Source organism: Rhinolophus sinicus, chromosome 16 (assembly GCF_057876585.1).
Source record: "Rhinolophus sinicus isolate RSI-liver-muscle chromosome 16, RSI-T2T, whole genome shotgun sequence".
NCBI classification, from domain to species: domain Eukaryota; kingdom Metazoa; phylum Chordata; class Mammalia; order Chiroptera; family Rhinolophidae; genus Rhinolophus; species Rhinolophus sinicus.
Genome location: NC_142516.1, coordinates 10,971,428 through 10,983,053, shown reverse-complemented (window position 1 = coordinate 10,983,053; position 11,626 = coordinate 10,971,428). Strand labels below are relative to the sequence as shown.

The window sequence follows — 11,626 nt, the reverse complement described above, 5'->3', positions numbered from 1 at the left end:
AGCCACATGCAAAAGAATGAAACTGGACCACTATCTTACACCATATACAAAAATTAACTCAAAAATGGATTAAAGACTTGACTATAAGACCTGAAACCATAAAATTCCTAGAAGAAAACAGGAGGTAAACTCTTGACATTGGTCTTGGCAATGATTTTTTGGATCTGACACTAAAAGCAAAGGCAACAACAGCAAAAACAAACAAGTGAGACTCCATCAAACTGACAAGTTTCTGCACAGCAAAGAAAATCATCAACAAAATGAAAAGGGAAGGGGGTCAAATATATGGTGATGGAAGGAGACTAGACTCTGGGTGGTAAGCACACAATGCAATATACAGATGATGTATTATAAAAATGTACACTTAAAACTTGTCACCCCAATAAAATTAATTTTTTAAAAAAGAAAAGGCAACCTACAAAATGGGAAAAAATATTTGCATATCTTATATCTGATAAGGGGTTAATATCAAAAATACAAAGAACACATACAACTCAATAGCAAAAAACAATTTGATTTAAAAATGGGCAGAGGATCAATAAATAAAGCATTAAAAATATTTCATAAAGTTTATGAGCATTATTATACAACCTAGTGATGCAATGCAAATATCTCTGTTCATTAAGGCTCAACTGTCTCATCAATTTTGCACACATAGCTCAATGGAGACTAACATACTGCAATGTGAAAAGTGTTTCTTAAGTATCAGTATGAGTCAGCTAGGTATATCCAATTATACCCATGTAATGTGATTTCTCAAAGTGATTTGATTTTTATTTATTACTTCACAAACTTAATTTTACTGGATTTGATAGAGTTTGGCATATATTCAAAGTGAATTACAAGCTATCAAAACACTTAACATCCAGAGTCCTTAAAGTTAAGAGTCTGATTCTGATGACATTGTGTGTATATGTGTAACATAGCCCTCTTTAAGATTATATAAAGAAATATTGCTGAACTTTTAAGGTAAAAAAAATTTTTTCTTGCATAAATAAATCAATAAATAATAAAAATGGGCAGAGGATATGAATAGATATTTTCTAAAGAAGACCTACAGATGGCCAGCAGGTACATGAAAAGGTGCCTGTTATCACTAATTATCAAAGAAATGCACATCAAAACCACAATGAGATGTCACCTCACAGCTGTTAAAATAACTATTACCAAAAAGACAAGAAATGACACGTTGTGATGAGGATGTGGAGAAAAGGGAACCCTTGTACATTGTTGGTAGGAATGTAAATTGGAGCAGCCACTATGGAAAACATTATGGAGGTTTCTCAAAAAGATTAAAAACAGAACTATCATATGATCCAGAAATTCCATTTCTGGGTATTTATCTGAAGAAAATGAGAACACTAATTAGAAAGCATATATGCACCCCACATTCACTGCAGAATTATTTACAATAGGCAAGCTATGGAAACAACCTAAGTTTCCATCAACAGATGAATCAATAAAGAAAATGTGATACACACACACACACAGTGGAATATTATTGAGCTGTGAAAAAAATGAAATTTTGCCATTTGCAGCAACATGGATGGATTATGCTTTAATTAAGCTGTCAGACACAGAAAGACAAATACTATATGATATCACTTATATAATGAATCTAAAAAATAAAACAAAAACTGAGATCATAATAAAGAGAACAAATTCGTGGTTGCCAGAGAACAGGTTCAGGGTGGGAAGATGGGCGAAGGGGGTCAAAAGATACAATCTTCAATTAGAAAATAATTAAGACATGGGGGTGTAATGTACAGCATAGTTAGTAATACTGCATTGCGTATGTGAAAGTTGTTAGAAAGAATCTTAAAAGTCCTCATCACAAGAAAAAAATTGTAACTATGTATGGGTAATGGGTGTTAACTAGACTAATTGTGATCCTTTCAGAATACATACAAATACTGAATCATTACACTGTATACCTGAAACTCATATATTATATGTCAATTATACCTCAATTTTTGAAATTAATCAAATTAAGTCACCATATTTACAGAACCAAACTCATATGATGCAAAAATAGCATTTCAATAGATGCAAGAAAAAACATTTGATACAATTCAACATCCACTCATTAAAAAGTCCTCTTAGCAAAACAGGGATAGAAGAGACTTTTACTTATTTGTTTTTTAGTTAGAATCTACTTTTTATTCTTCTGGTAATTTTTAAAAAATTTTTATCAAATTTGTGGGGGTAACATTGGTTAATTACATTACTTAAATTTCAGGTGTACATTATAGTACAACATCTCTACACCACCCATAGTCTAAAAGAAACCTAATCAGAAAAAATGTTACTTTTTGTATCCCCAAAAAGGGGATACAAAAATCAATTTGGGGAATGTAATCGATAATGTTGTAAAGATTTTGTAGGGCAGCTGAAGAACACTTGTCTCATTAGGGAGACCACATCTTGGATGATATAGATGCCTGATCACTGCACTGTACACCTGAAGCTGACGCTCAACAATAGTGAAGGTCAACCACAATTTCATACATATACATATATAATTTCATATATATTTATATATATATATATTTACAAGAAGTAAGGTAGAGCATTAGGAATAGACACAGTGGAAATGTAATAGTTGTATGCGATGTCAGAGGGGTAGCAGATGGTGGGAGGGGGGTTATCACTGTGTGAGGGATATAAATGATAAATGTCTAACTATTACATTGTTTTGTACACCTGAAACTCATAAAAAAAAAAAAAGGACAGGGATTATTTTTCTTGAGGAGAGAAAAGTAATGATTGGAAGGATACACAAAAGGAGCTTCAGGCGTGTGGGCAGTGTTCTGTTTCTAAAGCTGGGAGGTGATACATCGGTGATTGGTTCCTAATAATTTCTTGGGTGGCACATTTGTGTCTTGTGCAGTTTTCTGTATGTGTTATACTTCACTATTTCATTTTTTAAAATACATACAATGATTAGTACTACATATCCACCAGAATATCTATATTACTATCATGCAGAAAGCTCTGATAAGAGAAATATTATTTTAAGTGAACTCAATTAAGAGGAAAACATGATCTGGATTTACACGAGGCTATTAATAGTCTGTGTTAGTGGGACTTATGTGAATATCACTCATTCTGCTGTGGAAATACTATGTGTTTGATTAGGGAGGGCTCCCCTAGAAACTGCTGAGGAGACAACATACGTATAATCCCAAGTCCAAAAGTTCTGAAACCTGGAATTCAACAAGGACAAGAGTTTATCAAGAGGAGCTGTGACCTCTCTGAGACAACAGTGAACATGAATACCCTTCAGGTACGTGCTTCCACGTGACCAAATCTAAAAGAATAATGTTGAGCAAAATAAGCAACTTACGGGAAGAATACCAAAACCGTAGAATTCTATTCAGAGAAAGGACGAAATCCAGAGAATCCTGTATATGGTTCAGACATATGGATGTCGGCTGGTAAACTGGCCCCGCAACCTGGAGGGAGTGTGAGACGGAAGAGAGTCTGGCCTCTCCAGATTGGTAGGTGGCAGGTTTAACAAGCAAGGGAACCTATGCAGCTTGTCTTAGGCGCCAAGAGAAAAGTGGGCCCTCTGCACCCGCTCGCCAGAATCTTCAGGTTTACATGGAGGCTTTAATGGGTTTCAGCCGTGTATAGAGTCCAGATGGTCTCAAGGCCATGTTGCTCTCTTAAGGCTGCCCCTTGAAAATGGCTCCCACTGTGGGGACCCGGGTCAGAACTTCCGGTCCAAGGCCAGGGGAGGGGTGAGGATCCTCTGATTGTCTGGATCTAGCTCTCAGATCAATCTGCTTTCATTTCCTCCTGATGACCTCCCCCAACAATGCATATGTGGCAAAACTACAAAGAAAACTAAGAAAATCGTACACAATATTCATGGTGGTGTTTTCCTTTAAAATGGAAGAAAGGAACATGATTGAAGAGTGATGCACAAGGGTTTCTAAAGGATTAAACCACATACTATAATATTTAAGCTGAGTGGTGGGAAAATGGCCATTAATTTTACTATTATTCTTTTAAAAGCACATACGTGCTTTATACATTCTTTAGTACGTAAGGTACGTTTACAGCAAATTTAATAAATGTGGAGGTCATACCCCGGGCCTTATATAGATTCTACATATTATTCATTTCTCTGTTCTCTGGAGTCATAGAACATAAGGATATTGCCTCTTCTACATGATATTTGAAGGCACTGATTATGACCTCCGATCTATCCAATCTTTATCTTTAACTTATTTTCTGGGATCTACTGTATTTCATTCTTGAGAACTGGGCTCTAATTAGGCAGTGGAGACTCCATGAGAGAGCTGGCCTAATTCAGGGTTAAGACTGGGAGGATGGAGCCAAGATGCATGTCACCCAAGGGAAAAACTAGGAGTGTTCCCATGGATCCCAGCCCTAGTCATTCGGAATGGAAGTTTCTAGAACTCAGGAGGCCACAGTCTAGAGGGGACAGCTGGGAGGTTTGACAATTGTCCCATCTTGTCCTAACTAGCAGGTCTGGCAATGGGTCCTAGGAGACACTGCCTGTGAAAAATCAGCAGCTCCTTCTGGCTCCTGTTGCCTGTGATATCTCTAAAGACCCACGTCTTCAGTCTCTGCTGTTCTTACAGGCAGGGAAAGCTCTCTGATTCCAACCATGACTTCTTGGGGAGACAGTGGGATAGCAAACCCAATCTCCTTCTTGGAAGAGTCAGACACTGAGGCTGGCCGGCATCTCCAGGTAAGAACTGAGGCATAGGGATGGGGAGAGAGAGCAGACAGCAGTGTCTACCTAGGGTCCACATGTGCACACACGCGGGCACACACATGTAGCCCACAGAAAACACCCACATACTCGTACACACACAACCCATAGAGTGTCTCCCTTTTTCCTTTCCCTTTTCTTTCCTACATCCCTATCTGCCAATCATGTTCTGGCTCTTCTCATCACCACAAGCGGTGTCTAGTTCTGGTGTTCATCACATCCCTGATGGTCCAGACTGAAAGCACTGTGCAGAGCGTGCTTCAGTCCACCCCTCCCGAAACCCCGCATAGCATTTGTTCAGTAGCAGAGCATAATTTACTCTCAATCCACTCAGCCAGGCATGGTCCCAGAATCACAGCCAAACTCCACACCAGGTCAATACCAGTAATTAACTCCTCTATACCCATTTAAAATTTACTAAACTCATTCACATCCTTTCTTTTTCTTAAAATTTCAGCCAGCAAATAACTATGAAAACAGACTAATTTATTCCTATTATGCAATTAATAATTTAGGGGGCTCTGATGAATAATATATTTGACCAAGTCTATGCTTGGTTTCCAGATGCCAAAACGAATGCTTTGCCTTTGACAGTTCTGAGTAGAGTCATAGTCCTTCAAAAGTGGTGCTGATGGTGCTGCTGCTGCTGCTGATGATGACGACGACGACTTTTAATACTGACGTCTCACAATTTGCAAACCCAGCCTGCAGGCAGTGACCAGGACACAACGACAAAGCACCCTCGTGTATTAAAATGGCAATAACAATAACAGATCACATTTTGAGCCCTTATTATGTGCCAGCTTTGGTCTAAATATTATGTAATCATTTTTAAATCTAATTAATCCTCATAACCACTTTATACAGTAAACTCTATTATTACCCATTTAGGCAGATGTAGAAACTGAAGCCAAAAACGGTAAGTGACTTTCTCAAGGTCACATCCAAGGGTAAAAAGAGGTACAAACTTATAGTTATAACATAAATAAATCATGGGGATGTAGTGTACAACATAGGGAATACAGTCAATATCGCAATAACTTTGTACGGTGACAGATGGTTACTAAACTTCTCGTGGTGATCACTTCATAAGGGATATAAATGTACACCTGAAACTAGTAAAATATTGTATATCAACTACACTTTGATTTAATAGGCTTTATATTCCAGAATACAAAGGGGGGAAAAAGACTAAGAGTGAGAAAAATTTTTGTCAGACTCCAGAGGGTGTATTATATGTTTAATCGTGACACTAAATAAACACGACATTAGCACATGCTGTTACGGATGGTTCATTGCAGTTATTCCTCCACACCATCAAACAGGAACATTGGAATTTCTTATCTTGATTGCACATCATGGTTTGTGAAAAAACTTCAACTGATTCCAGCATTTGGTCTCTTCAACAAGCCTATCAGGTAGGTTTATTACTTCTCTCATAGATAAGAAAAGCAAGGGTCAGAGGGAGTAAATATTTCCCAACTTTAAAAGACATGCAAGAAATAGATCTGTAAAGGAAGTCATCCAGTGCTTTTCCACTGCTTCATAGGTCCCAGGTTCATATGTCATCTACTACTGCTGACAATGACAATCACCTCATTCCCCTAATAGTAACGTGCCCTCCATGTGTACTATCTCAATAATAACTTCAATGGCTTTATGAAGTAGTTACTAAGTAGGAAAGAGAGATTCAGAGTTAAGTAACTGACCACGGTCGGACTGAGAATAAGGAACAGAGAAAGGTTTCCGATCCCAACTCTAGAATGCCAAAGCCCCGATATCAAAAGATGTTGATGATACTGACGATTAAAATGAAAATGTGCCCTTATGATGAAGTTCTTGAATGTCTCTGCCTTAAAAGGAAATTAGAAACCGAACCAGCGTGTCTGACTTCCTGCTCCTGGGCTTCTCTGAACACCCAGAGCAGCAGCCTCTCCTGTTCGGGATCTTCCTGGCCACGTACCTGCTCACCGTGCTGGGGAACCTGCTCATCATCCTGGCCATAGGTTCTGACCGGCACCTCCACACCCCCATGTACTTCTTCCTGGCCAACCTGTCCTTCATCGATACCTGCTGCTCCTGCACCATTGTCCCCAAGGTGCTGGTGAACATGCAGACACAGCACCACACCATCTCCCACCCTGGGTGCCTCGTGCAGATGTATTTCTTCATGACACTGTCCCTGATGGATAACTTCCTGCTGGCTGTGATGGCGTATGACCGCTACGTGGCCATCTGTCTTCCTCTGCACTATACCACAGTCATGTGTCCCCAACGCTGCCTGTTACTGGTCACTGCATCCTGGCTCTGCTCCCACCTCCTGGCCTTCTCACTCTCTTTTCTGATGTCTCAGTTCTCTTTCTGTGCCTCCCATTCCATCCCACACTTCTTCTGCGATCTACTCCCACTCCTCAAACTTACCTGTTCAGACACCCATATCTTTCAGATCATGATGTTTGCTGAAGCAGCCCTCTCGGGTGTGGTCCCTCTCACCTGTATCTTGGTGTCTTATGCACACATCATGTCCACCGTCCTCAGGGCCCCCTCTGCTGGGGGGAAGCACAAAGTCTTCTCCACCTGTGGCTCTCATCTGACAGTGGTCACTCTCTTCTATGGAACTATCTTTCTGGTGTATTTCCAGCCCTCCTCGTCCTACTCAGCAGACACTGGAATGGTGGCATCTGTGGTATACACAATGGTGACCCCCATGCTGAACCCCTTTATTTACAGCCTGAGGAACAGGGACATGAAGGGGGCTTTGTGGAGACTCTTCAGCTGGGGAAGATGTTGCACCCCTTAAAAAGTCCTTCCCCAGACAGGAAGCTCAGGCTCTTTGAAATGCTTTCCCCACAGGACTTCTCCATTGTAATTTAGAAAACCCAAATTCAGGGTAGGATGGATGCTTGGCATCACAGGCAGGTTAAACAAAATGAAAATGTCTCACTTGGCAGAACTGGAATGGGATCAATTGGCTCAGGACGGAGCTGCAGCTTGGAAGAGGGAGTAGCCAATCATTCCTACAGAGTGACTTGATTAGTGGGTATAGGTGTCAAGCAGATTCAAACCAGAGAGAGAGAGGGAGCTAACAAAAAATGACCTCCAACACAACTCAGGTTCTAAGAGGACGCCCAGTAGCAGCTCAGTCTGTGACTAACAGGTCCCACCCAACTAAAAGCAATGCAGACAAGACCTGGAAGGATCTAGTGCTCTGAGCTTCAGGAACCATTTCCAAGCCCAGTTTTGGAAGCAACTCAGAGGGATTAACTTTCACACAGAGAAAGCTGAAACAAAAAGACATACTATCGATGGGAAGAAGAGAGCAAGATTAATTCTAGGAAAGGTAACTAGATACAGACAGATCAGAGGACTGGCCCAAAATTATACAATTGGAATTAGAGCTAAGACTTTGACAGTTAGTGATTATGAGTTATTGGGACAAGTCCTTGATTCTTTGGTTCTTAAACTCTGGTTTATTTTTGTTTTTCGCTACTATAGTTCAATACATGCTCATTATGGTAAATTTGTAAAACATACAAATTTGAGAAAAAAACAACACTCATTATCCCTCCATTTAAAGAAAACCGCTGATAATATTTTATACCATATACAAGCTGTCATTTTCTTTTTTGTTTTATCTTTATTAAATTTATTGGGGTGACATTTGTTAATGAAATTATATAGGTTTTAAGTATAAAATCTATAATACATAATCTATATATCACATTGTGTGCTCACCACCCAGAGTCAGGTCTCCTTCCATCAGCATATATTTGACCCCCTCTACCATATTCAACCACCTCTGTTTTCCCCTCTGGTAACCACTAAGCTGTTGTCTGTGTCTATGATTTTTCGTTTGTTTATTAGTTTGCTTGTTCGCTTGCTGCTTTCAGTTTTATATTCCACACTACTCAGCGATAAGAAAAGATGAAATACTGCTATTTGCAACAATATGGATGGATCTTGAGAACATCGTGCTAAGCAAAATAAGTCAGACACAAAGTGGATTTTCCTTGCTTCACTTTTCTTTGATTATTGGTGAGGGAACTATTTGCCTATTACTTACTGAAAATGTTTTGTTGAATTGTATGGCCTTTTTATATTAAAGATATTATATCTTTGTCTCCTTTGTCTTGGTAATATTCCTAGTTAATTCTTTATGTCAACTGTGATTTTTTTTATGTAAGAAAGTTTTTATTTTGTTCATTATCAATCAAGACATCTTCCTCTTTGTTACCTCCTTTGCTGGAGTTATGATTTTAAGATCCTTCCCTTTGCAGAATTCATGCAAATAGTCAACTGTTTTTTGTTTTTATTTTCTTGTAGAATACAGTATTTTTTAATGTAACCATATTATTTCTTTAAAATGAAATCACATAGTTAAAGTTCTCTCTCAACACATCCCTCTCACTTTCTGTGATTCCTCTCCATTTTGTGTCATATAATTATTAACAAATATAAATGCTGACTGCCTCTGAACAGGGACCTGAAGAAGGATTCTGGGGTGCCGGTCATGCTCTGTTTCGTGATCTGGGGGCTAGTGATGTGAGTGTGTTCATTTTGAGAAAAATCATTATACTATATATGTGTGGTTTTGCACATTTTCTGTATTCTTCAATAAATATTTCTTCAATAAAATATTTACTCAACAAATATAAAAATACAGAAAGTTTGAAAATAAACTTAAAAAATCATATGCCATAAAAATAATGACATAGCTCTATTAGTATCAAACAAATAGATTTTTAAGGCCAAAAAGCATCATTACTGATATAAAGGTCATGTTATAAGAATGAAATCTTCATTCACCAGGAAAATATAATAACTCTATTACTTTTCAATAATTAAAAAGACACAGATACACACACACGCACAAATTAATCAAACAAGGAGAACTGGAAAAATTCACTCTTGGTGGGAAATTTTAACACACTTCTCATGGTAATTGATAGAATAAATCATTCTGAAAATTCAGTCAAGATATAGAACATTTGAAAGACACAGTTAACAATATTAACTTAACAGACATATGTAAAACATTACACTCAACAAGTGCACAGAACATAGCTTTTGCAAGATTTCAAGGAAATTTTCCAAAACTTACTCATTTACTAAGCCATAAAGCAAATCTCAGCAAATGTCAAAGGGCTGAATTCATACAGACCACATGAAATTAGATTTAAAATAATTTAAAAATGTATAACTAGAAATCCCCACATATTTTGGGATTGGGAAACTCAGCTATGAATAATTCGAGAATAAAGAAAAAATAACGGCTGTTAGAAAATATTTTATCTGAATGAAAATCAATATAAAACATTATTTACAGGAAATTATTTATAGGATTTATAATCTTTTTTTACTTAAAGTATATTGGGGTAATAATTGTTAGTAAAGTTACATAGATTTCAAGTGTACAGTTCTGTATTACATCATCTATAAATCCCATTGTGTGTTCACCACCCAGAGTCAGTTCTCCTTCCATCACCATATATTTGATCCCATTTACCCTCATCTCCCACCCCCCACCCCCCTTACCCTCTGGTAACCAGGAAACTATTGTCTGTGTTTATGAGCTTTTGTTTCTCCTTTGTTTATCTTGTTCTTTTGTTGTTTTCGGTTTATATACCACATATCAGTGAAATCATATAGTTCTCTGCTTTTCCTGTCTGACTTATTTCACTTAGCATTATAATCTTGAGATCTATCCATGTTGTCGCAAATGGTCCTATTTCATCTTTTATAACCGCAAATAGTATATTCCATTGTATATATATACCACTTCTTTATCCATTCATCTATCGAAGGACATTTTGGTTGTTTCCATATCTAGGCCACCATAAATAAAGCTGCAATGAACACTGGAGCACACGTGTATTTATGTATAAAGGTTTTCAGATTTTTTGGGTAGATACCCAGGAGAGGGATTGCTGGGTCATATGGCAATTTTATTCGTAATTTTTTGAGGAACCTCCACACTGCCTTCCATAACGGCTGCACCAGTCTGCATTCCCACCAACAGTGTATGAGGGTTCCTTTTTCTCCACAGCCTCTCCAACACTTGTTACTATTTGTCTTGTTGATGATCGCCATTCTGACTGGGGTGAGGTGATATCTCATTGTGATTTTGGTTTGCATTTCTCTGATGATTAGTGATGTTGAGCATTTTTTCATATGTCTATTTGCCATTTGTATGTCCTCTTTGGAGAAATGTCTCTTCAAGTCCTCTGCCCATTTTTCAATTGGGTTGTTTTTTTGTTGTTGAGTTGTATGAGTTCCTTGTATATTCTGGATACTAGCCCCTTATTGGAGGCACTGTTTGCAAAAATCTTTTCCCATTCAGTTGGTTGCCTCTTTATTTTGTCAATGGTTTCTTTTGCTGTGCAGAAGCTTTTAGGTTTGATATAGTCCCATTCATTTATTTTAGCTTTTACTTCCCTTGCCTTTGGAGTCAAATTCATAAAATTCTCTTTGAACCCAAGGTCTGTAAGTTTAGTACCTATGTTTTCTTCTATGCAGTTTATTGTTTCAGGTCTTATGCTTAAGTCTTTGATACATTTTGAATTAATTTTGGTACATGGTGACAGATAGTAGTCCAGTTTCACTCTTTTGCACGTGGCTTTCCAATTCTGCCAGCACCATTTATTGAAGAGGCTGTCTTTCCTCCATGGTATGTTTTTAGCTTCTTTGTCAAAAATTATCTGTCCATATTTATGTGGATTTATTTCTGGGTTCTCAATTCTATTCCATTCGTCTACATTCTGTTTTTTTGCCAATACCATGCTGTTTTGATTATAGTTGTCCTGCAGTACAAGCTAAAGTCAGGGAGTGTGATACCTCCAGGATTGCTCTTTTTTCTTAAGATTGCTTTGGCTCTTCGGG

The 11,626-nt window shown here is 37.9% G+C and overlaps 1 protein-coding gene across 1 annotated transcript; it reads left to right on the top strand.

Annotated features, from left to right (window-relative positions):
* The first annotated feature begins 4,639 nt into the window (after positions 1 to 4,639).
* LOC141571275 (olfactory receptor 1N1-like) lies at positions 4,640 to 7,547 on the top strand. The gene is made up of 2 exons (XM_088793126.1): positions 4,640 to 4,723; positions 6,609 to 7,547. The coding sequence occupies exons 1-2, from the start codon at positions 4,640 to 4,642 to the stop codon at positions 7,545 to 7,547; spliced, it is 1,023 nt and encodes a 340-aa protein (XP_088649252.1).
* The last annotated feature ends 4,079 nt before the right edge of the window (positions 7,548 to 11,626 follow it).

Coding starts and splice junctions, on each gene's coding strand:
- LOC141571275 (XM_088793126.1), top strand. CDS start 4,640: ATGACTTCTTGGGGAGACAGTGGGATAGCAAACCCAATCTCCTTCTTG. Junction 4,724..6,608: donor AGGCTGGCCGGCATCTCCAG/GTAAGAACTGAG, acceptor CTGCCTTAAAAG/GAAATTAGAAACCGAACCAG.